The sequence below is a fragment of the Pollachius pollachius genome, assembly GCF_949987615.1.
Source record: "Pollachius pollachius genome assembly, chromosome: 3".
NCBI classification, from domain to species: Eukaryota; Metazoa; Chordata; class Actinopteri; order Gadiformes; family Gadidae; genus Pollachius; species Pollachius pollachius.
Window position 1 is genome coordinate 15,748,336 of NC_136936.1, and position 15,599 is coordinate 15,763,934.

The window sequence follows — 15,599 nt, forward strand, 5'->3', positions numbered from 1 at the left end:
CGAGGATAGCGAGCTTCACTGGCACAACACAATGCATTCAGAAGGAGGAACCCTGGGGAAGCCCCACAATGGTCCTGTCAGATCATATGCAAATTAGTGTCTTTCTACTCCGAATAGTAGCATAGTAAACCATATGACCATCATTTCTAATGCCAGTACTTCTGCTTATGCATACATATTATTTGTAATATATGTTTATAGGCTTGTTGGGCCTTTATGGACAATGCCGTGACAATCAAGGGTGGACAGAGGATGGAGTCGCCAAGGCGTACTGCCAGCGTGAAGTGAAGACAGATTTGATTTTAAAAAGGCCCATCATGGCAGCCTTGTCTGGTCACCTGATAGGATCGGCTGGCGGCTACCAAGAGTCTATTTATTGTGGCCTTGAAATACTTCTCTCTGCCACACTCTTTTAGAAGTCAGTTAGTCAGTAACCCATAATGAACATGATTAATGGATATAATGAAATCTGGTACACACTCCAATAAACACAACATCATTTGCTAGGAGTCTTCCTTTGCAAGATGAGCTTCGTGCTTTAAGTACACAACTTTATCGTTCCAGCCTGTTACACCAAACAACAATAGACAACGAAGATGAGCAAAAATAGCTATCTCTCATCTTCATAAATAGGTCTGAAGTGCAGCATATTCAAAAGGAAAAAGAGCACTATTTTGAATTTGTTTCAGCATTAAGAGTCAAGAGGGTGCATAACTCAACACACGTTCAATTCACTTCACGGACAACATCAATGGGGGTCGCGACCTCATCACCAACTCCTTCTCCCTCTCACCCCCAGACGAGGGCACTCATCAGGGGCCTGTTTAGCAGGATTAGCAGAGCCCTTGATGGGGGGAGTCCCAGGTGAACCGACGGTAGCGTGCCGAGCCTAGTGCAGAGACAGCTCACCTTCAGGCCTCAGACCGGGGATTATTAGCGCCCTATGAATCCGTGCCCTTTTCAACGGACCTCAGGAGGATGTCAGACCCGCTAAGTCCACACAGCAGCAGCCCCACTCACGGATGTTCCGGCTCACTAGTCCAGAGCCAGCCCCGGCTTAGGTTTGCGAGGGAATTGGAAAAGACGACAAAACACCAAACTTACAAAATAAAATACAAAATAATTGCAAAAAGCAATTTTTCCATTTCCAAGTTTATCTATTGTTATTCAGCCAACCTTCCTTGCACTTACCTCTCACTTTTTTTTTTCTCTCCCTCCCTCTGCCATGGTAGATGCATTCCTTCCCGATGTTGACATTAGCATTGGGGATTTATTGATCAGCCCTCTGCTTGAGTGTCAGGTAGATTGAATCACCTGACCTCGGGCTGTGGTCCCCTGGCATCTGTTCCACACTGAAAGGGAAGAATGCATTAGCGTTTCTTATCGTCTGCCAGCCACCAAACTGAGGGGAGACACAGAGCGGCAGGAAAACGTGGGCTTTGAAATCCACCGGGGGCACAACTCATTATAAGAGCCATACAATAGCCCAAATTAATCTAATAACCCTCATTATTCCTAAAACGATACCAAATGTGGTCTATAAATCCGATCAATGTTATTGACAATTGTTTTCAAATTGTTTTTTTGTAGCTTCTCAGCCGGAATGTGTTATTATCATGAATTGAATCAAACAAATGTTGCCTTGTGTTTTTACGTCCAAGATTAATTAACTAAAATAGATTCATTTTACTTTTAACGACTCAAACTGCACAATAAGTGTAGGCTCCAAGCCTGCTCTCAGTATTACTAAATGCAATTTCCAAAGAAAATGTCCAAAAAGCAGACAGACATAAAGTACTAAGCCAGGAAGATGGCCAAAATGGGTGCAAGCCCTTCCTGCCAGAAGCTCCATTGATTTCTACTGCATCTCCGTAGCATAAAGAGCCAGGCCAGCGTCTGGGGGTCACAGTTGAAGCACTGCGTGGCTGTGTGTTTCTGACACGGTTTACCTTTCACACCACACTGAACTGGGAAGCCCAAAGGCAGCTGGCTGCAGCTCTTTCCCCAGCTACTCCATCATTGTGCTGAGCCGTAATTAGACATTTTGTGGGGGGGGGGGGGGGGGGGGGTAACTCCGAGCCAAGCCTTGGCCGTTGTCGATATCACCGGGGAGTTTACATGCGTTGTATCTCCGTGCTACGCCATGTTCCTTTCTGTTCTCTTTTCAATTAAAACACCCCTTGGCCGTGTTGCCCGCCCCCACCTCCCTCAAATCCCTCATGCGACGTCCCCGCCTTTCGATGAAGCCCCGTTCATTCAGTGGCAGAGCTTATCAGCGCCGCAGCGCATTCCTTCCACGCCTACACCACCACACCACACCATACCACACACATACACCTGAGGGACCGGGGGGTGTCAATCAAGCGGCGTGATGACAGCATGGCTGAGTGATTACTCTAGGGAGGACGTGGTCGAATCAATCGGCGGGAGGGAGCATTGATCGGCCACGACCATCCATCGCCTATTGGCTTTTTGCTCCACGGAGGGAAATGGTAGGCCTATGTTCCCCTGCAATAAGTCCTCTTGAGGTTACGGGGTCTTCAGGTTGCAGGCCTATTTTTTAAGTGACAGGGTTACTATCAATGATCAAATGCCATTGATTCAGTTCCACATTTTCTCTCAACTTAAGTGTGACCTGATACTAGATAAGCCTTTTAAAAAAGGCTAGAAAGTAATTCACTTTTACAGCCTCGAGGATAAAAACGGCAAACGGTAAGCATGTTTAAAGCACTGGAACAGGATTGTAAACAAACTCATTCATCTCTGGGAGAAGGAAACTAGGGGTCAATGTCAGTTCACCTACCAGGATCGACTCTCCCAAAATAAATTATGATTCTTCACCTGTAGCCTCAGCTATCCCCTTTTATTTATGATACAGTGATCAACCCATGAGCTCTATTGAAATGATTTACAGCTTTTCTATAATCTATGGTAAAAAAACAAGACAGAAAACATAAAGAAGGGACGATCATTTGCAAAGGGGGCTGACATTCATCAGCTCATCTGCGAGAGTGGGCAGGTCAGAAGCGCCACTTACGCCATCATTAAAAGTGGGAACCTGATTTATTTCAAGAAGTCAAATGGCACGACGAAGGCTTGCCAAGAAACGGGCACACCAATCTGTGAGAAGACATGGCATGAAACATGGTGCCATTAAAATGCACTTGTCCAAAAATTCTTTGGACAACCAAAACAAATAATTATAGCGTCTTTGGAGATGCACGCCCGTATGTGCCAGTTCTCTAATCTGCATTGTTTACACATTTGGAGTGAGAGTATAATGATTGCGCAAAGCTCTTAGGGGGTAAATCTGCTAAACATCTTGGTGTAATCCCCACTCCCCTCCCTCTCGTCGTCACAGGTGAGCTGTTTAGTCTCGCGTCCTTATCACTGAATTAAGCCCCACGGCAGCAACGCATGGCACACATACCAAAAATGATCCTCAGACAGCAATCCGACGCAATACAAATCATCAGCAAAACGAATGAACTACAGCTCTCCCCCAATGTATGCTAAATCTATGCAAATCTGCAGCGGATCGCACCGAGGCGGACAGTTCTTCATTTGGTTTTATACTCCCATTTCCAAGAGCTTCTCTACGAGATTAAAAGGAGATTGCTCAGTGTAGGAAGAGAAAGAAAGATAAACCCGGCCTATGAATAAACATACACAATGCAAATAACGACATTGATATCAAACAGGAGACTTTAGTTGTTATGGCTGAGACCCCACACCCCCATGACCTCGTTCTCCCTTTGGCCGGATAAAACAAGTTTCCATCTCAAGTAGTGCTGTCATAACATACAGGTCATGATGCTGCTGCTGCAGGTGCAGGGCCGATGTGGTGGAGGGAGATTGGGGAGGCGGACTCGAAGGTAAGCAAGGCCACCTTGAAGGGCTCCTCATGCCTGACAACGCGTTCTTCCCTTTGTGTCTGCCGCACTCCAATTAGCCCGCTGAAGGGTGCATGTGGAATGTGTGACAATCAATTACCGCTCCCCTGCTCACTCACTCTATCTCTTGTCTTTCCTCAGTCTCTCTCTCTCTCTCCCGTCATTCTTTCTCTGCTCTCTCTCACTCTTCATCCTCCCTTCCGTCATCTTCGCTGCCAATCTCCTCACCTGCCAACTTTTTTTCTTTGTCTTAAATCGCCCTTCAACCCTCCACCTTTATCCATGTCTTCTACCGCCATCGCAGGGCTCTTCTTCAGCTCAGTAGTGCGTTATGTCACGAATAGAGAGAGAGGGAGATATAGATTATTTCACTTAGAAAAGGAAATCGAAAACCATTCAAAAACACTGAAAACAACCATGTGTGCCTTCTGACTATCGATGCACACGACACAAGGTGGATATTAACGTTTATTCTTGATTCCACACAATTCACGTAATTGATTATCATTTTCACAGTTTGTCATCAAAGTGTTTTGGAAAATCAGTATGTTGCTTTCGATGTCTCAGAAGAACTTGCGGATAAACCGTTTATCCGCAAGTTCTTCGTGGTTTATTATAAACCTACTGATGCCACTGCGGCGTTCAGGGTGGGTCGTGATATGTGGCTGTTATATGGTAAATGTTTGCCACCTACTGGTGGACGAAAAAAAGATGGGCACTGTTGAGGCGTCCTCTCTTTAGCCCAGCTCTGCTTGCCAACGTGTTGCTCCAATTGTCTAGAAATGATTGTGTCTTGATGATACACAACCAGAGGATTTATGGTACCCGATATTCAACAAGAAATCAGTAGAGCAAGAGGAGCGTAGATACTTTTAATAAAAGCAGCAGCTCAAATACATTTCTTACTATTAAAATACTTTTGTTAAAGAAGGGATAACTTGACCCCCACAACTGCAAACAAATTAACAGAATGTGCAAGTGGTGTATTGTTTTAAGCTTGGCAGGGGGGTGACAATGTTTTATGTCAGTTTAATTAATGGCAGAAATAGCCTTTGTCCTGGAAGCCATAGGTTTCCATTGTTGTCCTGAATCCTTTTGAGAAAAGTCCAACCATCATACTAGCACTTTAAACAGCTTTGGTTAAAAAATTAAAGAATGAGGGGTGAACGAATCTTTGCAAATTCCTGAGTCGAATCTTAGGTGAAATACTTTTTCGATATGTTTTGTACTATATGGTAGCAAAGGAAGGCTTTGCCGGCAAAATCAGTATGCAAACATACTTTTTGACTGGTCTACTACAACTGACATGCTGTCTCATCCAACATGACATTAAAGAAAAGATATGCTTCTGCCCTAACCAAAAACCGATCGTAACCCATCCTCAGGTTAAATGTAGTTCCCAGCGAAGATAATTCATCTTCAAAAAGTAAAATAAATTAAAAACTAAAAACACAACCCAAGACAAAACAAGTTCCTTTTTTAAATGTGGCGTGGCACGATTTATTTATTAAAGTTATGCATAGCCTTTCCAACTTGATCATTGTACAATATATGTGTTGAACCATGTGACATTATTATTATTAGAATACCAGGCTTGGCGAACAGCCACCGGCAGCGGAGGAGGAGGGAGGCGTGCACCCAGTCTGAAGCCAATACACACAGCGTCTCCTGGGTGCTCTCCCGGTGAGGAGAGAGAGGAGGGGGGAGGGGGGGGTCAGGCGACACAGCCCTGCTCAGTAGGGCGACACGGGGCGGACACACAACGCAGAGAGAGAGGATAAACAACACCGTGGTGGCAGCAGCAGCACTGTGACGGAGCTGCGTGAGGGGACGCACAGGGACACCCACGGGTGGGCGTGTCTTATGAAGGAACAGACACACCCACGGGTGGGCGTGTCTTATGAAGGAACAGACACACCCACGGGTGGGCGTGTCTTATGAAGGAACAGACACACCCACGCGTGGGGGCGTGTCTTATGAAGGAACAGACACACCCACGCGTGGGCGTGTCTTATGAAGGAACAGACACACCCACGGGTGGGCGTGTCTTAGGAAGGAACAGACACACCCACGCGTGGGCGTGTCTTAGGAAGGAACAGACACACCCACGCGTGGGCGTGTCTTAGGAAGGAACAGAAGGGAGCGGGAGTGGGAGTCAGGTGTCAGGGTAGTTTACATGGGTAGAGGAAAAGAGGCGTAATAGCACCTCTTCAGCGGCGGGGGACGGGGTGAGGCAGGAGGAGGGAGGGGGGTGGTAGAACTCATCACACCAGATCAGAGCCCGGTTGACTCTTCATTCTAGTTAATACCAACCCTAGAATTGATCTGGAAAATTGTAGTCCTTGAAACACGCTTCTAGAGTTGAAACAGATTGACCAGTGCAACTCTGGGCTCTCTCTCTCTCTCTCTCTAAATATATTCAGGCCATTTCTTGCTGCTTGTTTGAAAGGAGGGAGGGGGGGGGGGGGGGGGCTAAGCTAGCGTGCTAGGATACCAGCGTGTACTCAAAAGTCACACCGACTCGCTGCACACGCGGCGCTGGGATAAGCAATCACGAACGCCCCGGAATACCGCAGCCAAACGCATGCAAGCCAACGTGGGAAACACTTTAAAAAGAGAATGGAAAGAAAGAAAATAAATACATCTTGGGATAAAAAAAAGAAAAAACATAATACATTATCTTAAAATTTGTCCTTTTCTTCTGTGCGTTTCATATATATATGTATAGATATATATTCATATATATGTATAGATATATATATGAGTTCGTAACACACATCTTTGTACATTTTGGTATAAGTTCTCTTTCTCGCAGGGAGTTCTGGGAGAGAGGGACGGGGGAGACACTGCAGACGGGTTAGGATGGGGGGGCAGTTCCACTTCCCTGATTGCCTTGTGCTGATGGAGGTGGTGGGGTTGGGGGGGAGGGCATGGGGACACATCTCTCAACCCTTGAACAGTGTCTGCTCATGCTCAGTCTCTCGTTTTTGTGGCAACCATGGGCTGGGGGGGGGGGGGGGGGGCTCAGCAGTGAGAGGTCAAGCTTATGGGGGTCGTCCAGGTAATCCGTCAGGACCCATGAAGTAGGAACAACAACTTAAGAGTCAACACTTCCTCTTTGGGACCAGAGCCGGGGCCCTGTGGGGCGGGCGCGGCCCTATCTCTTATCTGGGGAAGGAGAGAAGGGAGAGCTGGGATTAGGCACAGGCACATTTCTTCAATAAAAATCTGTCGCTTTTTGCTTTTTCTTGGTTGACAAGGAAGCAAAATGAGTTACCTTTGTTCCCCTCCATGTCTGGCGCAGGTTTCTCTGACCTTTGCCGTATTAAATTATTATATTTGGCTTCCACCTCCTACGGACAGAAAACAAAAACAAAGCAATAAAACATGACATTACGTCAGGCTCTGAGTGTTAGGACGTAGTGAAGGGTAGGAAGGAAGGAGACAGACAGACAGACAGACAGACAGACAGACAGACAGACAGACAGACAGAGGGCAAGACAGACGGAGAGAAAGAGAAAGACAGAGACAAAGACAGACAGTGATGGACAGAAATAAAAGGGCGACAGATAGAGACGTAGACCACAGAGAGCCAGACAGAGATAGAGTTCACAGAGAGACAGACAGAGACCACAGAGAGACAGACAGAGACAGAGACCACAGAGAGACAGACAGAGGGACAAAGAAGGAGAGTGTTACCTTCAGATAGCTGAGGTTGGCCTGCAGGCTGCGGAGGTGAGAGAGGACCTGTCTGCTGAAGGTGGACAGACTGCCGGCCTGCGACGTCGTGGAGAACCTCAGGTTGATGCCCGAGTCGGCCGGGCAGCTCCGCGAGGCACTCAGCTGCTTGCCCGCGCCCCCCGCCACCTCGTCGTCTGTGCTGCTCTCTCCTGGCCCACCGTAGCCCTCCAGGACCAGGGATCCTGCTGGGGGGAGCCAAACACATCACACATCAGTACGCACGCACGCACGCACGCACGCACGCACACACACACACACACACACACACACACACACACACACACACACACACACACACACACACACACACACACACACACACACACACACACACACACACACACACACACGCTTGCACATACAAGCACAAGCACACACACAAACATCAGTACGCACACACACACACACAGACACATCAGTACACGTGTGCGCACACGGTCACAGGGATGAATCAAGATGTGAGAAGAGCAGCAAAGGAACGGCGTGAAATGGGGGAAACTATAAAATGTGCCCAAATAAGTTATGTGCCTCACAGAATTTTTAAAATGGTAATCTTGAATCCAGCAGTCCGACTAGGGTGTAGTACAGAGCACAGGCCTTTAACCATACGCTGCGGGGGGCAGTTACCCCTTCGTTCTGCCGTTTCGTTGAGGATACTATCTACCGACAAAAATCGGATTTGCATGAGTAGATGAAGCTTTCTGAAGGGGGTTTTAATAAGTGCATCTCTACAGTGACCAGTCTGCACTGTGTTGGCTTGAAAACTTTACTGAGCAGTTTGCTACTGCTGGCCAAGTTTGTGTTCGCCAATTACTCGCTTACAGATTCCCGCCTCTGGCAGCAATCAACCAGCGTTGGAGCTCGTCTGTGATCAGACTTTAGACGTTAACTAAAGTCTGATTTGTCGGTGACCAATTATAGTCCATGGCGGTTCCATTTTTTGCTGTAGCCGTATGTTTGCCTCACCATAGTCCTCGGGGGAGTCGAAGAACCCCGTGTCCCCGGAGCCCAGGTCCTGGGCGGGGTCCTCCGTCTGTGCGGGGCCCTTCTCCGAGCCGTTGTGCACCAGGACGCGGGCGCGGCCGTCCACGGGGGTCCGCAGGGAGGTGGTCCGCAGCAGGCGCGCCCCCGAGCAGCGCTGGGCACGCTCGCTGGCTTCCTGGGACATGAGCTGGGTGACCAACGCCTGCTTCAACGACGCCACTGCAACGGCAGAGGGGGGGAGGGGAAGAGAGGATTCACAACCACGCGCAGAGAGGGAGTCGGGGAGTCGGCAGAATGAGCAGCGACAAATCTTAGTAAGACCGTCCTATTGATTCGACTGGACGTTCCCCCGTCAGGCTTCTATATCGCGGCGTGTGCAGAGAAACCTCGGAATAAATAAACCCAGCTTTCATATTTATGTGACTGGAGCAACGGAGCTGGCAAGTTGACGCGAAAGTGCTTGCGGGGCAACACTGACGTTTAGCATAGGATTTGAGTAAGGCGGGCATGCATGATGGTATGGCGGCTGAGTTGGTTTGATCTCTGGTGTACCGCAGCCTAACCTGGAGGCACTAACCCCCACTGTCTACTGCCAACGCTTTTGTGTGTCAATTCGATGCAGAGTTGCCTTGGCAAGAAGCGCTCTGCTTCGTAACAAAACAACGACCCGGTAAGCCGAGCGCGTCTGCGACCAAACGTGTCCGCCGGGTCGCCAGTACGGGACCCCGGGGGCGTCGCTTACATGTCTTGAGCGCTTCGTCTGCCCTGGACGGGTAGAGGCTGAACGAGTCCCCCTCTCGGCCTTCCTCAGCCACTCCATAAGAGTGCTCCGGGTCCACGAAGCCTTCCTCCCCCTCCTCCTCCTCCTGCGCCGGCCCCTCGCAGGGCTTGGCTCCTTCAAAGGGATTAGTGCCTGGTGTGGAACCCAGCGCCACGGGTCCAGGCTCCGCGCCGCTCTCTTTGAGCTCTGAGCCAGGGGTGGGGGGTGGAACCACACAACAGTCAGGATCAATCTCAGCAGGACACATTAACGCGCTCATTCATCTCCTCGATCGTATCTCAGTAAAAAGGAGAGCGTTCGGGGGGGTTTACCGGTGGATTGGGTGCTGCCTGTCGACGTGCGGTCCGAGTCTTTGCTCGGGCGGGAGACGCCGGCGGTGATCATCTCCACGCCGTCCCGCTCGCCACTGGCGGATGTACTGGAATTGAAGTTAAGAAAATGAATAATGTGCCGCGCGATAAGCTTCAGGGCGCACAAAGGCAATCCGCGCTAGCGATGAGGAGGAGGAAGAGGAGGAGGAGGGGAGGTACGCACTCTGTCTGTGGCAGCGGGATGACGCTGTGAGGCTTCACCTTCATGGCGTCCGCCCTCTGTGTGATCAGACGTTGCCACCTGGTGGAGGGAGGAGAAGATAGCGGGCCGGTTATTGTTAGAACACACAACAACAACAACAACAACAGCTGCTGCCACCACCGCCGCCGGCCCTGAAGCCTCGTGAACGGAGGAGGCAGAGAACACTCACGTTTGCTGGTCCGAGACGGTTGGCGCCATGAGCTCGTAAATTTGGGCGCCATTGTCGGACATGGAGAGGACGAAGAATGACTTATTGTCTACACGGGGGAGAAGGACAAAGCCATAAGTTAGAGTGGACTGCCCTGGATTTAGAGTCAGTGTCACATTTTAACTGCCCTTCCGAGCGGAAAGCCAGAGGAGGTGTTGCTCTGTGTTCAGTGCCAAGGAGGATGATGACCAATGATGGCCGACCATTAGGCCGTTATTAATGCTGACCTGTGGCCACGGAGCGGACCAGCACGGTGTTGAGCTTGATGATGGGACTGAAGATGTGCTTGGTGTCCGCGCTGCCGGCCAGGTTTTTACTGTGGCACTTGAGGATCAGACGCTCGTCCTGCTTCTGCAGCAGCACCAGGATGTCCTCCAGTAGCAGTGTGTACAGCTCTGACGGGGAACAAGGGTAAACCAAACAAGGTTACCGTGCGGCCGCCGTGAATTGCGTGACCTCCAGGAGCAACGCTCATCACCCTGTGAGACCCTCTTGTGAGTCCACGTTTGGTTTCTCTCTGCGGACACGCCGGGCCTTGAGTCCGTTTGAAAGACTTTCCAAAAAAAGATTGAAAAGCTACAACCAATCCGCCCTCACAGGACGGGGCTTCAGTTCATAGGGAACAAGGAGCGCAGCCGTTATTAATAAAACAAGACAATGGAGGATAGGGGAATGTGAAGGCTTTTCTAAGATTTGATTGTTTTTTCTTTACTTTTAATTGAATATGGCGTCAATATGTGTCAACGAGCATTACTCTGATTGGCTGATGTTTTTCAAACATCTTAAGGCTGCGGCCGTATTTGAACAATTGCTGCCCAGCCAAGGCCTGACTGACATTAATATTGAGATGCAAACGTGATGATAGACATGATGAGCAACGTACCAATAGTCTTGTCTTTGTTCACTTTCCATGACAACGGTCCCTCGTGCACCAGTGTCCTCTTGGTGAGATCCAGGTTCTGGTCACACACACACACACACACACACACACACACACACACACACACACACACACACACACACCCACAATCAGCAACCAATACCAAGTGAGTAGCTTTTTCCTGAAACCAAAAATTGCCTTCTCTCTTAGCATGGAACACAAGACTCACCTTGAGCTCCAGGATCATGGGGTTGTCGGTCTGCTTCAGAGAGGAGAGGTCCAGTCGTCTCTGATAGTCCTCTAGCCTCTGCAGGGAAACAAGCGACGGGGGGTGGAGGGGATTGGTCAATAAGCACACTGCAGGAGGGAGAGACCTATCACTGAACCAACCAAATTGAATAAGTGAAAGTCGAACACAAAGAAAGCCAGGAAAGCGGGTGAATGACAGATCAAGGGAGGCCATTGAACGAGGGGCGTACCTGCTTGTCCTCAGATTCCTTTACGGCCTGGTTGACGTGACTCAGGATCTTCCTACAGCAGTCGCTGGCCTGCTTCAGCTTGTCCTTCTCGGCTGCATTGTCTGACAGTGATGACATTTGCATTCAAATTTAGGGAATTTAGCCAACGCTTTTATCAAAAGCGACTTACATTAAGCATATTTGTCATAAGAAGGTGAAAATATATTGCTGTCGGTACAGTACGGACATCAAACCACGGCTGATATCTGGTCCAACTACTGGCGGGGGGCGGGGGGGGGGAGACTTACTCACCCACCATCACTCTCAGACATTATGATAAAGCACAGCAGGCATTGGGATCCTATAATAGCCCGTTCTGCTTCATTGTCAGAGTGTTCTCGCAGTGTGAACCCAAACCCCAGCCAGGATGAAAATGATGGCCCCAAATAATGGGTGAGACATTTCCCACAATGTGCATTACTGCACCCGGACCATTAAAATGATAATCTCACCATTTGTCTTTGTAACTTACTAATGGTAGGCATGCTGGCTATGAGAGCTCCGGTCTTATAAGACTTAATTTGCTTTCGTTTCCCCCCCCCCCCCCCCATTTTATATTATCTCCATAGCTTTTTCCCTACTGCCTACAGCGGTGGTTGGATGAAAAAATAAGGACATCTATCATGTGTTATAGGTTGTGTTTCCATGGCAATATGTATAATACATTATTCAATGGTAATTACTGTATTTGCTTGATATTACACCACTGATAAATTGACTTGCAATTCAATGCGTGTGGGGAGTGTGTTTGGATGATAGCTGGTTTAAGCAGCCTCACCCGGCCAAGAGTCAGACTGATTGGACTCCGGAGCTTGGTGAGTATGCGCACCTGTTGTGCATTGGTTAAACCATCCCCACACACACTCAGGGAGAGATCTCCTGCATGGCAAAAATGAGCACCATCGTCATGTATCATTGTCTGCGAAACGGACAATAAACCGGCTTTCAACATCACCACCCTGTGTCCTTGTCTGGAGGGCCCAGTAAAAGCTAGCTGGTGTTTAGTATGCATATACTATAGAGCATGAAAGGGAGAAAAGGCTGTTTAGAGTACTGTGTAACTCTAGCATCCTCGGTTTATAGGTTTAGCACCAGCCAACTTGTTTTCCATCATACTGTGGCGTCGCCCGATATCGGAGATCATTACCCCATTATCCACCGCAAAGTGCAGCAAAGCAGGCAAGGTCAGCAAACTGCACAGCATAAAAAAAAAGAATACGTATTTGAAAATGAAAAGTGGTGCAGGCAAACCTCCGGCCGCCCTCCCAGCCCTGGTCCTCACAGGGATCCAACAGGGGGCGGATGAGGGCCCAGCGGTGGAGCAGAGGAAAAAGCTATCAGTTACGCCGCGGCGAGCTCGCCGCACAGCGTGTGAGGAGCCGCTGGGCCGCCAGGACCAGCACGCCATCGCCACTCATGTCAGCGGGGAGCGCTTAACAGTCATGAGAGGACGCGGGGAGGGGGCCGGTGGGAGTAGCATTTCCGAATGAACCGCTGGGCGTGTGGCCGACGGGAGAGCTCCCAGGCCGGTACATCCATTGGGGTGTAAACAAGGTGGCTTTCGAGTGCCTACGCTACAAGCGGTGACTACGGCTCAGGACACGGAGCCAGGGGTGTGAGGCGGACCTCCGGAACGCGTCGGGAAGGGTGAGCTACCTGTGTATTTGATGATGTTGTCGAGGAGCAAGGGGTACTTGGTGAGCCTCTGCATCTCCACGGGGATGATGTCCTTCAGCTGCAGCCGGCGACAGAGTCTGTTGCTCTCCGCCTCCTGCCGGCAAACGGGAGTGCGAGACAAAAGAGGTTCCCGGTTAGTGGGACATTGAATGGCAAAAGTATCGTTTAGCAGGCTGCATCTACCGGCTGATTCATCCACTAGTTACTTCTGAGCTACAATAAATGTCTCTCTGACCTTTATTTAATAAATTTGCATCCAGCTTTTGAATAAGGGAGACGAGATGTTCCATTCTGAGACGGACCCCATTTTCCATTCCAAATGCAAATGTAAGATTACTTGCTTGTCACTGCAGTACCTAGAGTATTATAAGGTCACGTTTAAATTATTTTCCACATTATCTGCAATGCAATAATGCCTGCCCGTGTTGCACTGAACCTTTGAGAATCCATTAAAGCATGTGATGTTTTGGGGTTTATGCTGAAAAAGACCAGAAAAATGGACCGAATTGTGACTTTAAAAGCAGTACCATACTCAGCAATGCCTCATATTTTAAATGAAAAGTTCAACGACGGAACACTTCCATAAAAGGTTTCTCAATATAACTATATAATTGACTGAGGCGGGTCACCAGTCATAAAACAAAAATGGGCTTACGCTAAAAGCGTGTCTATTCTATCATATAAAAAAATGCCTTCCATCTAACAATTCATTTATTCAATAAAAGATACTGTTAAAAATGCAATGGTACACTTTCACAATAGGGGTACAATAATAAACCTTTAATTAACGGTTAATGCAGTAGTGAGCATTAACTATTAACTAATGGTTAATGAACTGTTAACTAATGGTCAAATAATCATTAACTAATGATGTTCATGTAAACTACAGTATTAATTTATAATGATAGAATAGAAATGAGTTGACCCCCTGAGGGTTAGGGTTAACCCCTGACCCTAACCCTATTAAATAGGTACTTGCTCCGTCAGCAATTTGTAGGTAATAGTTTTTGTATGTTCACGTCACATTTTTACGCACAAGTCTTGCCAGAGTATGCTCACAAACTGCAGTGATTAATGATACAATAAGCCAAGGCAACCTGGCTGCAGTGCTTATTTGCGGCAGTAACAACACTTACCAAAAAGAAAAAATAATAGTTGATGAAAAGGCTATCTATAGCCTATTCATCACTGTAACGACCCTTTAAACATCACTTGCCCTCTCTCGCTGCATTGCCAGCAATTACACACAAACACACACAAACACGCTCGTATTTTTCTCCCCTACCCATAAGTGTCTTGGTTGTTGTCGTTGTAGTGGTTGTGCGTACCTGTATGAAGGCGTTGAAGCGGGAGTCCTTCTTCTGCCTGGTCTTGATGAACTCCAAGGAGAAGGGCTGGTTGCTGCAGAAAGTCCCCACTGCCTGCTTGATCTTCACCTCCTCGCCACCGCTGAACTGGAGCCCAGGTAGGTGGGTGGTTAGGGTGAGTGGTCACAGAGATGGCCGGGTGATTTAATCAGAGGATGGAGCCTCCTTGATGGCTCAAGTGTGTTTAGACCAGATTGATTAACGGGGGAAAGAGGGAAACGGTTAACCCGTTTCCTCCTTGTATGGGGGGTTGTCGACCAGATTGATTAACCGTGGCCTGAGGGGAACGTTTAACCTGTTTCCTTCACATACGGGTGGGCCATGGAGGTCAGTTTCTGATTGGCTCTTTACATCATATCTTGCTGCAGATACTACCAACTTTTATTTTATTACTCATCATTACTCAGCTTAAATTGGAATGTCTCTTACCTCATTATAATGTATCCTAACAAACACCCATTATGCAAGAAAAGAAATACTCAAAATATGCATAAATAAACACACAAGAACACATCAGATAATTGGCTCTCTATTTAACGATGCCGAACTGTGATTCAGTAAACACAAAATACAAAACATCAGAGAAGGGAATAGGCAATCTGTTGCTGCTGGTGTTTTCCTTGACGTACACATAAAGCCATTCCATGCAACAGTCCAATTTGTTTGAGCAGGAAACAGTTTTTTCTTCTCTCTTACCACATCACTCTTCTTGAGATGTATTCAAAAGGGGGGAAATGTTTTCGAAGGGAGAATACAATTTCAGCGCTGCAAAATTGTACTCACCCAAGAGAGCAAGTCATCTCCTATCTGATCAATTACTGAGGACTCATTCTTCTTCCGAATGGCTGCCATTTGCTCCAGTATGGAAACTGAAAATTCAAATCAGAATAAAAAAACGTTAGTGTATGCGTGGATGTAGCCCAGATAACAAGCATAGGAAAGCAGTAGCGGTGACTTTTGATGTGAGGCATGCTGAT

The 15,599-nt window shown here is 48.1% G+C and overlaps 1 protein-coding gene across 1 annotated transcript in view; it reads right to left on the bottom strand.

Moving 5' to 3' along the window:
- Window positions 1–5,037: 5,037 nt before the first annotated feature.
- arhgef12a (Rho guanine nucleotide exchange factor (GEF) 12a) overlaps window positions 5,038–15,599 on the bottom strand; it is a 38,125-nt gene continuing 27,563 nt past the window's right edge. Inside the window, exons 26-40 of the mRNA XM_079733207.1 lie at window positions 15,406–15,491; window positions 14,584–14,709; window positions 13,235–13,349; window positions 11,540–11,640; window positions 11,290–11,367; window positions 11,064–11,139; window positions 10,408–10,575; window positions 10,142–10,229; window positions 9,934–10,011; window positions 9,711–9,817; window positions 9,361–9,585; window positions 8,601–8,837; window positions 7,593–7,819; window positions 7,171–7,246; window positions 5,038–7,061 (exon numbers count right to left, since the gene is read on the bottom strand). Coding sequence (XP_079589333.1) covers window positions 7,051–7,061; window positions 7,171–7,246; window positions 7,593–7,819; window positions 8,601–8,837; window positions 9,361–9,585; window positions 9,711–9,817; window positions 9,934–10,011; window positions 10,142–10,229; window positions 10,408–10,575; window positions 11,064–11,139; window positions 11,290–11,367; window positions 11,540–11,640; window positions 13,235–13,349; window positions 14,584–14,709; window positions 15,406–15,491 — 1,799 coding nt within the window. The 3' untranslated portion in view covers window positions 5,038–7,050. The remainder of the gene's footprint in view (window positions 7,062–7,170; window positions 7,247–7,592; window positions 7,820–8,600; window positions 8,838–9,360; window positions 9,586–9,710; window positions 9,818–9,933; window positions 10,012–10,141; window positions 10,230–10,407; window positions 10,576–11,063; window positions 11,140–11,289; window positions 11,368–11,539; window positions 11,641–13,234; window positions 13,350–14,583; window positions 14,710–15,405; window positions 15,492–15,599) is intronic.